This window comes from Haliotis rubra, unplaced genomic scaffold (genome assembly GCF_003918875.1).
Source record: "Haliotis rubra isolate DU_JTF1 unplaced genomic scaffold, ASM391887v1 Scf123, whole genome shotgun sequence".
NCBI lineage: Eukaryota > Metazoa > Mollusca > Gastropoda > Lepetellida > Haliotidae > Haliotis > Haliotis rubra.
Window position 1 is genome coordinate 546,121 of NW_025765148.1, and position 13,823 is coordinate 559,943.

Consider the following 13,823-nt stretch of genomic DNA (forward strand, 5'->3'; position numbering starts at 1 on the left):
GTTTCATTATTCTCACATATTTAATTGTAAATTTGGCAAAAAGGGCTTGGTGTGAGAAGAAAGTAATGGTAACATATGATATTTTTTTCTGAAATAACTTGTATACTTAAGACTGAACACGTTTTATGTATACAGTGGTATTAAAGCTGTTTTCAGTTATCATAAAATATCAGTCTAACTGTTAAATTATTTTTTTGAAATAATTAAATGTTAGCAAATATGCATGTTACACCACTGATATTTTTTTATATCCTGCCTGTTACACCACTGAACTTTCTGCAACTTACTGGAACAGTAAACCAAATCAACAGCCATATGATGCTTTGGATTACTTAATAATCATCATTGGAGGACGGCTTTCCAACATGTGGCATTGGAAAACAAATGATATCAACAGTTAAGATTAAAATGTACAAATTCAAAGAATACTGTGACACCAATGACATGTTGTGTTACACCACTGATTTTTCTTTACCTCACTCTAAATATATATCCAAATTAATTGCCTTGAATTGATAATTAACAGATTTAAACAGCTCAACAGCAAATTCTGAACACTCAGATTTTAAAAGGTTTTTAAAAAATAATATACAAAAGCAATAAAATGAACAAATTGTAGTAATATGGTTACACCAATGACATTTTTGTTACACCACTGATTTTTATTGAATTAACTTCAAGGATAAATTCAAATTAATTGCCTTTAATTGATCACTAACAGAATTGAACAGCTCAATAGCAAATTCTGAACACTCAGATTTTAAAAGGTTTTCAAAATAATGTACAAAAGCAATAAAATGTACATATTGTTGTAATATGGTTACACCAATGACATTTTTGTTACACCACTGATTTTTATTGAATTAACTTCAAAGATAAATTCAAATTAATTGCCTTTAATTGATCATTAACAGAATTGAACAGCTCAATAGCAACTTTTGAACACTCAGATTTTTAAAGGTTTTCAAAATGATATTAAAACAATAAAATGAACATATTGTAACAACTGTTACACCAATGACATTTCTTGTTACACCACTGATTTTTCTGAACTTTATATACTAATATACCAGAACAAATTACCTTCACAGACTTTACATGAGTTAATGGTCATAAAATATACTGGATAAATACAATGCAAAGCAGTTGAGTTTTGTGAACAAGTGACTTAAATGAACATTTTGTCAGTGGTGTAACAAAAACTGTCAGTGGCGTAACATTTTCCCATGTTATACCACTGACAGTTACACCACTGACCTATTCCCACTTTTATGAACTTTATAACAATTGATGCTCCCTAACCACAGACCACCTGGCATAAATGTTGATGTTTTAGCAACTTTGATGTACTTTAAATAAACATCGTTATGAAAAAGAAATCAACGTTACACCACTGACTCGATAAAAAGTTATGATATAAAGTAGACTCACCAACTGCATTAAACTTCACCATCAAAATAAAATTTGGCCTCCACAAAACTTCTGCCATGAGAAGAAAGTCATCAGCAAAGGGATCATTTAGTGTTTCATACTTTTTACTCAAACGAGATAATTATTAATGTCACAAGTTTATATTCGTTACACCACTGACTGTGACATTTTGGACAGTCATTGTTTTCATTGTAATTATGTGATTTTCATTTTGTTTTCAATATTTCATGCAGGAATGTGTTTTTAATATTGGTGTTTCATTCTAAATCTTTAAAAAATATGTATAAATACCCTGGAATTTAAACTTTATGGTACTGCAAAGTAATGTCGCTGTCCACTGAGAGTAGTTTTTCTTTCAAAATGTCCCAAAAATAACAAACAGGTACACTATTTTACATCATTATGAGGAACAAAATACATTTTTCTTTCATAATATGATTTTTGAAAAAAAATTGAAACAATATTTTCAGAGCAATGGGTTACTGACCAAAAGTTGGGCAAATTTTGAGAATGACCCTTGTACATTTTGTAGCTAAAGAAAACAGTACAAAGACAATAATCTTTCATTCAGAAACTGAACGAGGTATCAGCAACTAAATCATATGGAACAAAAAAAAAACAAGCTTGCAACAAAATGACATTTACAGGTGGATGATAATGAATGGTTGAAACACTCCAATTCCAAAGGGCACACCCAAAAATCTTTATGTTGCGCAATTGACTGAAATGCATTCTATCCCTGTATTTTCCTTTAAATCACACACTAACCATGGCCTTCTACTCACTTGTGTCTTTACAGTCATTCAGATCCAGTGCGTCCAGAATATCCTGTAGACGAGACATCTTCTCTTGGTGGCACATCTTCTCTGGGAGCTGTATCATGGCTGCAAACTAGACAGTGGCCTTCAATTGAAACTCCTTTTTCTGGTAATCAGAATTCAGTTTTTCTGCACCAATTTGACGATACTTATTGATTCTTTGGTGACACCAATTAGCACAGTGGTGCAGACAGACGAGGTTGGTTTGTTGTTTCATGCCGCACTCAGCAATATTCCAGCAACCTTGTGATTGTCTGTAAATACTTGTGACCAGGCAATCCAGTGATCAACAGCATGACAGTCGATATACACAATTGGGATACAATGATATGTGTCAACCAAGTCAGTGTGTCTGGCCACCCATTCCTGTTAGTCGCCTCTTACGACAAGCATAGGTTACAGAAGATCAATTCTAAACCGGATCTTCACGGGTAACTCAGGAAGGATAACAATGTATGGATGAACAACATCTTTATTACAACATGAGTGTTGTTTTGTCGTTAATACACCATTATCACATCACTTGCTGAATAACAGTGCTAGAACCTACCCTGAAACGTTGTTGGTGTTATAGTAAACAAGTTGTTTATTCATACATTAGTGTTCTTTATTAAACCACCATTAAGTCCAGCACAGGTTGTGGAGACTGATCTTAGAGAACTGGCCACATCAAATATGGTTTGAAAGTTGGCTGAATCAAGGAAGGTGGGCAAGAAGCATGATTGAGTGATTGAGTGATTGAGTGAGTGAGTGAGTGAGTGAGTGAGTGAGTGAGTGAGTGAGTGAGTGAGTGAGTGAGTGAGTGAGTGAGTGAGTGAGTGAAGCATGATTGAGTGAGTGAGTGAGTGAGTGAGAGTGAGTGAAGCATGATTGAGTGAGTGAGTGAGTGAGTGAGTGAGTGAGAGCGAGCAAGGGAAAGAGGCAGGGAGTGAATGAAATGAAGTGGGCAAGATGGCTAAATCAAATAAGTAAAAGAAGGACGTATTGAAGAAGGTGACAAAACTAAGGGATATTGCTTTAACTAGTTTGTCCAAAATCTATAATTTGTTATTGTTTGGGACAACCCTGTCAGCTATCTGTAAATATTTATTTGTCAGCCAATGCATACAAGAGGAGAGTGTTATTTACTTACATACAAAGTTTCTCTGAGTGTAAGATTACAAAAAAAGGCATCTTCTTGCGTCACATAGCACATTCTCTTCCGTAATCTACGAGTTAACTTGTCACCATTTAGAGTTATCTCCCCTGATGTCTTCACAATTCTGCCCGCAACAGAATTCAAAAGAGTTGTCTTGCCTGAGCCTGAAAATGAATAACAGAAATTTGTGATTCAAGTATGAAAAGTTCCCTTGTCTGTTATCTTTTCAGACATAAACTACTGATGAATACCAATACAGAGGTCCTTCTATAAACTACTGATGAATACCAATACAGAGGTCCTTCTATAAACTGCTGATGAATACCAATACAGAGGTCCTTCTATAAACTACTGATCAATACCAATACAGAACTACTGATGAATACCAATACAGAGGTCCTTCTATAAACTACTGATGAATACCAATACAGAGGTCCTTCTATAAATTACTGATGAATACCTGCTGATGAATACCAATACAGAGGTCCTTCTATAAACTACTGATGAATACCAATACAGAGGTCCTTCTATAAACTGCTGATGAATACCAATACAGAGGTCCTTCTATAAACTGCTGATGAATACCAATACAGAGGTCCTTCTATAAACTACTGATGAATACCAATACAGAGGTCCTTCTATCCTGATGAATACCAATACAGAGGTCCTTCTATAAACTACTGATGAATACCAATACAGAGGTCCTTCTATAAACTACTGATGAATACCAATACAGAGGTCCTACTATAAACTACTGATGAATACCAATACAGAGGTCCTTCTATAAACTACTGATGAATACCAATACAGAGGTCCTTCTATAAACTACTGATGAATACCAATACAGAGGTCCTTCTATAAACTACTGATGAATACCAATACAGAGGTCCTTCTATAAACTACTGATGAATACCAATACAGAGGTCCTTCTATAAACACTGATGAATACCAATACAGACTATAAACTACTGATGAATACCAATACAGAGGTCCTTCTATAAACTACTGATGAATACCAATACAGAGGTCCTTCTATAAACTACTGATGAATACCAATACAGAGGTCCTACTATAAACTACTGATGAATACCAATACAGAGGTCCTTCTATAAACTACTGATGAATACCAATACAGAGGTCCTTCTATAAACTACTGATGAATACCAATACAGAGGTCCTTACTATAAACTACTGATGAATACCAATACAGAGGTCCTTCTATAAACTACTGATGAATACCAATACAGAGGTCCTTCTATAAACTACTGATGAATACCAATACAGAGGTCCTTCTATAAACTACTGATGAATACCAATACAGAGGTCCTTCTATAAACTACTGATGAATACCAATACAGAGGTCCTACTATAAACTGCTGATGAATACCAATACAGAGGTCCTTCTATAAACTACTGATGAATACCAATACAGAGGTCCTTCTATAAACTACTGATGAATACCAATACAGAGGTCCTTCTATAAACTACTGATGAATACCAATACAGAGGTCCTTCTATAAACTACTGATGAATACCAATACAGAGGTCCTTCTATAAACTACTGATGAATACCAATACAGAGGTCCTTCTATAAACTACTGATGAATACCAATACAGAGGTCCTACTATAAACTACTGATGAATACCAATACAGAGGTCCTTCTATAAACTACTGATGAATACCAATACAGAGGTCCTACTATAAACTACTGATGAATACCAATACAGAGGTCCTTCTATAAACTACTGATGAATACCAATACAGAGGTCCTTCTATAAACTACTGATGAATACCAATACAGAGGTCCTTCTATAAACTGCTGATGTATACCAATACAGAGGTCCTTCTATAAACTACTGACTGACTGAGTTTTGGTTTTACGCCGCTTTTAGCAATATTCCAGCAATATCACGGCTGGGGGCACCAGAAATGGGCTTCACTCATTGTACCCATGTGGGGATTCGAACCCGGGTCTTCGGCCTGGCGAGCCAACGCTTTAACCACTAGACTACCCCACCGCCCCTTTAAACTACTGATGAATACCAATACAGAGGTCCTTCTATAAACTACTGATGAATACCAATACAGAGGTCCTTCTATAAACTGCTGATGAATACCAATACAGTGGTCCTACTATAAACTACTGATGAATACCAATACAGAGGTCCTACTATAAACTACTGATGAATACCAATACAGAGGTCCTTCTATAAACTACTGATGAATACCAATACAGAGGTCCTTCTATAAACTGCCGATGAATACCAATACAGAGGTCCTACTATTATAAACTACTGATGAATACCAATACAGAGGTCCTACTATAAACTACTGATGAATACCAATACAGAGGTCCTTCTATATAAACTACTGATGAATACCAATACAGAGGTCCTTCTATAAACTACTGATGAATACCAATACAGAGGTCCTTCTATAAACTGCTGATGAATACCAATACAGAGGTCCTTCTATAAACTACTGATCAATACCAATACAGAGGTCCTTCTATAAACTACTGATGAATACACCAATACAGAGGTCCTTCTATAAACTACTGATGAATACCAATACAGATGGTACAGAGGTCCTTCTATAAACTACTGATGAATACCAATACAGAGGTCCTTCTATAAACTACTGATGAATACCAATACAGAGGTCCTTCTATAAACTACTGATGAATACCAATACAGAGGTCCTTCTATAAACTACTGATGAATACCAATACAGAGGTCCTACTATAAACTACTGATGAATACCAATACAGAGGTCCTTCTATAAACTACTGATGAATACCAATACAGAGGTCCTTCTATAAACTACTGATGAATACCAATACAGAGGTCCTTCTATAAACTACTGATGAATACCAATACAGTCCTACTATACAGAGGTCCTACTGATGAATACCAATACAGAGGTCTACTGATGAATACCTATAAACTACTGATGAATACCAATACAGAGGTCCTATAAACTACTATAAACTAAACTGACTGAATACCAATACAGAGGTCCTTCTATAAACTACTGATGAATACCAATACAGAGGTCCTACTATAAACTACTGATGAATACCAATACAGAGGTCTTCTATAAACTACTGATGAATACCAATACAGAGGTCCTTCTATAAACTACTGATGAATACCAATACAGAGGTCCTTCTATAAACTACTGATGAATACCAATACAGAGGTCCTTCTATAAACTACTGATGAATACCAATACAGAGGTCCTTCTATAAACTACTGATGAATACCAATACAGAGGTCCTTCTATAAAACTACTGATGAATACCAATACAGAGGTCCTTCTATAAAACTACTGATGAATACCAATACAGAGGTCCTTCTATAAACTACTGATGAATACCAATACAGAGGTCCTTCTATAAACTACTGATGAATACCAATACAGAGGTCCTTCTATAAACTACTGATGAATACCAATACAGAGGTCCTTCTATAAACTACTGATGAATACCAATACAGAGGTCCTTCTATAAACTATAAACTACTGATGAATACCAATACAGAGGTCCTTCTATAAACTACTGATGAATACCAATACAGAGGTCCTTCTATAAACTACTGATGAATACCAATACAGAGGTCCTACTATAAACTACTGATGAATACCAATACAGAGGTCCTTCTATAAACTACTGATGTATACCAATACAGAGGTCCTTCTATAAACTACTGATGAATACCAATACAGAGGTCCTTCTATAAACTACTGATGTATACCAATACAGAGGTCCTTCTATAAACTACTGATGTATACCAATACAGAGGTCCTTCTATAAACTACTGATGTATACCAATACAGAGGTCCTTCTATAAACTACTGATGTATACCAATACAGAGGTCCTTCTATAAACTACTGATGTATACCAATACAGAGGTCCTTCTATAAACTACTGATGAATACCAATACAGAGGTCCTTCTATAAACTACTGATGTATACCAATACAGAGGTCCTTCTATAAACTACTGATGTATACCAATACAGAGGTCCTTCTATAAACTACTGATGAATACCAATACAGAGGTCCTTCTATAAACTACTGATGAATACCAATACAGAGGTCCTTCTATTTAACATATATTATCTCCTCGTACACATTAAATGTTACTGTTATAACTGAGGGAATTATTAAATGAATTGTAAAGCAAATTCATAAAACTACATCAAAAGAAATTATATGTAAATTTTTTTCACTATTTCTTCTTAAATTAATTAGTTTTTTCTGTAAATATACTAACTTCTAATTTAACTTTAATAGGAAAAATCAAGTCAAATATCAAATGATTCAATGATTTCACGACATTTGATTGGTTAACTCAGCGACCTTTTTGCATATAAGTTGCCATACTGCTTGTGTGTATGCGCAGGGCCTGTGTGTATAGGCAGGGCTTCTGAATGTGGGCAGGGCTTGTGTGTATGGGCAGGGCTTGTGTGTATGCGCAGGGCTTGTGTGTATGCGCAGGGCTTGTGTGTATGGGCAGGGCTTCTGAATGTGGGCAGGGCTTGTGTGTGAATGGGCAGGGCTTCTGAATGTGGGCAGGGACTGTGTGTGTGGGCAGGACTAGTGTATGTGGGCAGAATGTGTATGGGCAGAACTTGTCTATATGGGCAGAACTTGTGTGTGAGGGCAGAACGTGTGTGGGCAGGACTTGTGTGTGAATGGGCAGGGCTTCTGAATGTGGGCAGGGACTGTGTGTGTGGGCAGGACTAGTGTATGTGGGCAGAATGTGTATGGGCGGAACTTGTCTATATGGGCAGAACTTGTGTGTGAGGGCAGAACGTGTGTGGGCAGGACTTGTGTGTGTGAGCAGTGTATGCTTGGGCTGAACTTGTGTATGTGGGCAGAACATGTGTGGAAACTTGTGTGTTGTCTGGACTTGTGTGTGGACACTGGGTTTGCCTGGGCTGGACTTGATTATATGGGCAGAATGTGTGTGGGCAGGACTTGTGTGTGTGGGCTGGACTTGTGTGTGTGGGCTGGACTTGTGTGTGTGGGCAGAATGTGTGTGGGCACGACTTGTGTGTTAGGGCAGGACTTGCTAGACAACGACATTAGAATCTATGTCGAAACGTCGCCTATACAGAATAAAGAAGTTGTATATCCATAAAAATAGTCCTCATCCTTTCATCTACCCAACTTCTAGAAAGCAAATCAAAGATGCCTGTAAATAATTGAGTCTGGACCAGTCAATCCAGTGATCAACAGCATGAGCATCAATCTATGCCATTGGGATACGATGGCATGTGTCAACCAAGTCAGCGAGTCTGACCACTCGATCCCATTAGTTGCCTCTTACGACAAGCATGGGTTACTGGAGACCAATTCTAACCTGGATCTTCACGGGTCTCCATAATTTGTACATATATCGTGACCTATATTGTACATATATCGTGACCTATATTGTACATATATCGTGACCTATATTGTACATATATCGTGACCTATATTGTACATATATCGTGACCTATATTGTACATATATCGTGACCTATATCGACTACTGGTATGCCACTGCCATAGTGAGTGAGGTTAGTTTACGCCACTTTTTGCAATATTCCAGAAATATCATGACGGGGAACACCAGAAATTGGCTTCACACATTGTACCCATGTGGGGAATCTAACCCCGGTCTTCGACATGACCAGTGAACACTTTAACCACTAGGCTACTCCACCACCCCTCTTAGAAGATGAAACCCAATGTAGCAACTAAAGCCAGGCTAGTAAGTTGAGCGAGTTTAAATTTGACATCAGATCAGCAGAATTTCAAATTTCAAATCTACAAACTCAGGTTGTGTAGAATGTCTTGAGTGAGTGAGTGAGTTTTACACCGCACTCAGCAATATTCAAGCTATATGGTGGTGGTCTGTAAATAATCGAGTCTGGACCAGACAATCAAGGGATCAACAGCATGCACATTGATTTGCGCAATGACATGTGTCAACCAAGCCAGTGAGTCTGACCACCTGCTCCTGTTAGTCGCCTCTTACGACAAGCATGCGTTACTGAAGATCAATTCTAACCCGGACCTTCACGGGTCCTTGTACAATGTCTTGACATGTAGTTAGTTATCATACCACTTGGGCCCATAACGGCAAGTATCTCTCCACTGTGGACTTTCCCAGTAACACCAGTGAGAATTTCCTTGGCATCAATTGTCACGTAAATGTCCTTAAAAGATAACTCCACTTGTGGTGAGGTCTTCATTTTAATACCACGGTCTCCTGGAAACAAAACAATTTATAAAAAAAAATACATTTTAGCTTTGAAACTTATCCAACAATACACAAAGAAATTCCAACCAAAGAAACTAAATATTACAACAAATGAAAAATATACTGTATTTACTCTATCAAGCATTATCTGTTGACGTGGTTCCTAATATCATTCCTAAGGAGTCCCTGGTGTCTATAATTAGCACCAGGTGTGAAATAAGCACTTAGTTCCCCGACAACTTCACATCTGTAGGAATGGTGAAGAGATTTTTTCCTCTATGAGATAATAAACTTCCTCTATGAGATAATAGACTTCCTCTATGAGATAATAGACTTCCTGTCATATGCTCTGTCCAAAACATGGAAACCAAGCTTCTCAATGATCTAATTAATATTATGGGATTTAGTACTTACTTACTGTTTCGGCATCAAAGGGGCATAATTTATGGCTGGGGGATGAATTTTATGGAGGCACATGTACAATGTGAATGACATCCACACACACACACACACACACACACACACCCAAAAAAAAAAAAAATAAATTATGTACAAAGTGTAACACATGCACGCACGCACACACACACACACACACACACACACACACACACACACACACCCCTTCTCCTGTATCCTTGTCTTTCCCATAATTTTTAGCATTGTTTTAAAATATTTTAATGTGCAAATAGCTGACCCCCCCTAGTCTATGTATACAAAATTGATGACCCCCCACCCCCACACACGTACCCAGATTACATCAACTTATTTTGTTTACTGGATATAGACTAAAACCCAAAACCATTATAGAATTCAACAAAGGCGAATTATATTTTGGACTTGAAAGTGAGTGAGTACTGGTTTTAGCAATATTCCAGCTATATCACGGTGGGTCAGACACCAGATCTGGGTTTCACACATTGCACTCATGTGGGAAATCGAACCCGGGACTTCAGCATAACAAGCGAGCGCTTTACCACTAGGCTACCCTGCGATTGAAAAAGAATAAATGTGCATATGAGTTTATCAGCTTTTTAGAACATATAAAAATAAAATTTTAAAAAACAACCAGAAAACGAACAAACAAACACCAACACAACGTATTTTAATTGCATGCTGTAGCAAGTTAGGTTGATGCACATCCAGGTTTGTTTCCCATGTATCTACACCTGCAGATATGCATTAAATATCGTCCCAAACAGTGAATAAATGAGATTTATCAACTGCTTACGTCACAGTCTGTTACAGCACTATCTGTGAAACATACACCTTAAATTACCTGATATCCTAGTGACCGTGTGCCGTCCACACTATTACGTCAGCGAGACTATCGATTCTTCTGTGTTGGATAACATAAATAGATCCAGTTTCCAATCGACTAAATTAGTCTGCAGAACTCATTAAACTGAACTTCGGATCTTATGTGACAGTGCTTTAGCGTCACCTGTCACGTGATTGAACAGAAACTGTTTCCGTGAGTGTTGAAATTATTGAGACACGTGAGTTGAATATTCAAAGTGTCATTTCCTATTTATCAGTTAATTGGGAGAACCAATGCTGTGACATTTTCAGCCGGTCCCAGCTGACATTTCACAGGCGTGGTGCAATTTGACCTTAAAATCCGGACATAACGGCATACCTGAAAAGAGCACATTGAAATTACTTCTATGCATTCCAGCAATCAAGAACAGATCATCAGATCAACAGACATCCAGACTCCGCTGGTGCTAAAAGAGAAAGTAAGTATGTTCTCATGCAGAGAGAAGTTGTTGTTGCTTTTAAATGTCAGTGTACTAGCTCAGTACTAGTGTCAGTAGACTTGTCGGGAGATTTGTCCTCGTAGTCCTTTCTACTACGAACCAAACACTCAATTTAAACACGGTCGAAGCCGTTGGCATGGGTTTTTTTTTTTTTAAAAATCAAATGAAATTCAAGCCCAATATATATGTGGACTGTCATCTTAAAACAGAATTAAAATATGACAATCAAAATGCGCACATCAGGCGATAAACTACACTAGCATTACGTCACACCAGGGAGACTATAACTAGGAGATGAGGATGGATTGTATTAAAGGCTGAAGGGAAATCAACGAATAAGATACGGGCATAATATTTGGGAGTTTCCAGATGTTTGTATAATTTATCTAACATCGTTAGAGTAGCATCTTCCACCCCACACTTTGCACGGTAGGCAAACTATGATGGATCCAAACTATGATTTATATCTTGGGAAAGGGGAAAGGGAAACAGTTTCCGACGTAAGTGAGACGTACGGGTGTATGTTCATTTCATTCTTTTGGTCTAGATCGTTTTGGAACTGGTATCAATATGGATTCTTTCCATACCTTTGGTAATTTAAGGGCGTAAAGAGAGGCCTGGTAAAGCTTGGAAGAGTTGATCAGCACATGACTTAAGAACTACTCCTTTTAAATTATCTGGTCCAGAAACTTTCCGAATAATAATTTTGCAAAACATGATTTTACACTGTCTACACTAACTTTTAGGTCATTTATGGTATTGCTGATGATTGAAGAATTGAGTTCATTTTGTAGATCCTGTGGAAAAATCTCTATTATCAAATCTCGAATAAAATGAATCTAAACTTGTATTGGAGCTATATAAATGCGACGTTCATATTACCCACATTTAATTAAAATAATACAGAGAAGATATATAATGTAAATGTTAACTGTTTCGCGTTTGTTTTCTTTGTTATTCTGGCTTACATTCGTGAATAGGACGGCACGTCAGTCAGCCCCGATCGAGGATAGTTAATTTAGGTCATCCACACAGTCCTTTTTCTATTTGTTTTCTGCATTGGATCAATCATCAGAAAGTATTCCATTTGACATTTTAGAAAAGAAATACAGTTCGCTCTACCCCCATGTAAAGTGTAATAAAGTACACTTTTGCCCTGAACTATTATAGCGTTCACGTACGTACGCAAGCGTCCTCGTACGTTATTTATTTTAAAGCATCTTCGTACTTAAGCTATAATGATTCAGGGCAAAAGTGCTCTTTATTACACTATACACGGGGCAGAGCAAACTGTATTTCTTAAGTAATTTATCTGTTTGTAAAAGACAGGATGATGATGATGATGACGATGACAACGACGACGACGATAATGATGATGATGATGATGATGATGATGATGATGATGATGTTGTCGTTGCGTATTCGCACAAAAAGAAACACTGGTCAGACACAACACATCAAATATATATGAGTACTAAGTTTAAAAGTTATATTTGACCTGAAACTGAATGTAGTGTAATTATCTGGACAAGCGTAGTACGTTTTTCAGGTTTATTGCATGATTCATTAATTCAAAACGTACGATTAGTTAAAAAGGTTAGTCAATAAAGCTCAACACCGCAATAATTAATGAGACCATAAAAAGAGATTCTACTTCACTGTGAATTCCACACCGTGCTGGGAATTTGAATTTGGGAAACAATTATGAAACGAGACATATTTTCTCGCCATGCCTGCACGGCCTTGAAATACCAGAATCGCTAAACGATGTAACCGCTTGTTGAATAATGTCATGTGTTACAGGTAATCGTTTACAGACTTTTCAACGACCTCTTTTGTAACATTTATTTACAAATAAATGGATGCAGCAAATAGACTTCTGTTGATTCTGGCACAGTCAGTCAGGTTAAGCTCATCATCAGCTCAGTGCCCCTGTTCCGTCCACGCAGCCCAGACAGCGAATGGGGCTTCTCCCGATATGCGCTGCCTAGTCGAACTCAACAGAATCCGGTAACTTTGCCCAAAGGAAATCTGCCCATTAAGAACTCTCCACCACAGTTTTTACAGGGGAGGACCTTTGACCACAATATATATTTATGCCCACCACAGAAATTTTCCTGTATATGAGAGAAACCTGTTAAAAGGTTCAGTTTAGTATAGTTTAAAATCGATCAAACATTAATTGCACTTCACCGAAGCTTCTCTGCTGCTTTGTATTTCTTTTCTAATTACAATTAATACTCACATTACTACTCACTACTAAATAGTTAAAGTGCTATTTAGAGTGGTTTTACATGTATTAGACTGAACTATATAAAAAAAATCTTTTATTTTTTTTATCGTGACACTGCTAAAGTGCTATTCATTTTTTACTCATATTTATATAATATCGACTATATTATGTGCTGTTTCTGTGTAGTTCTGTG

At 37.0% G+C, this 13,823-nt stretch overlaps 1 protein-coding gene across 1 annotated transcript in view; it reads right to left on the reverse strand.

Moving 5' to 3' along the window:
• The window catches only part of LOC124266071 (ABC transporter G family member 22-like), a 32,667-nt gene extending 21,432 nt beyond the window's left edge, over nt 1–11,235 (reverse strand). Inside the window, exons 1-4 of the mRNA XM_046700887.1 lie at nt 10,917–11,235; nt 9,503–9,649; nt 3,382–3,551; nt 2,217–2,322 (exon numbers count right to left, since the gene is read on the reverse strand). Coding sequence (XP_046556843.1) covers nt 2,217–2,322; nt 3,382–3,551; nt 9,503–9,632 — 406 coding nt within the window. The 5' untranslated portion in view covers nt 9,633–9,649; nt 10,917–11,235. The remainder of the gene's footprint in view (nt 1–2,216; nt 2,323–3,381; nt 3,552–9,502; nt 9,650–10,916) is intronic.
• Nucleotides 11,236–13,823: the final 2,588 nt, after the last annotated feature.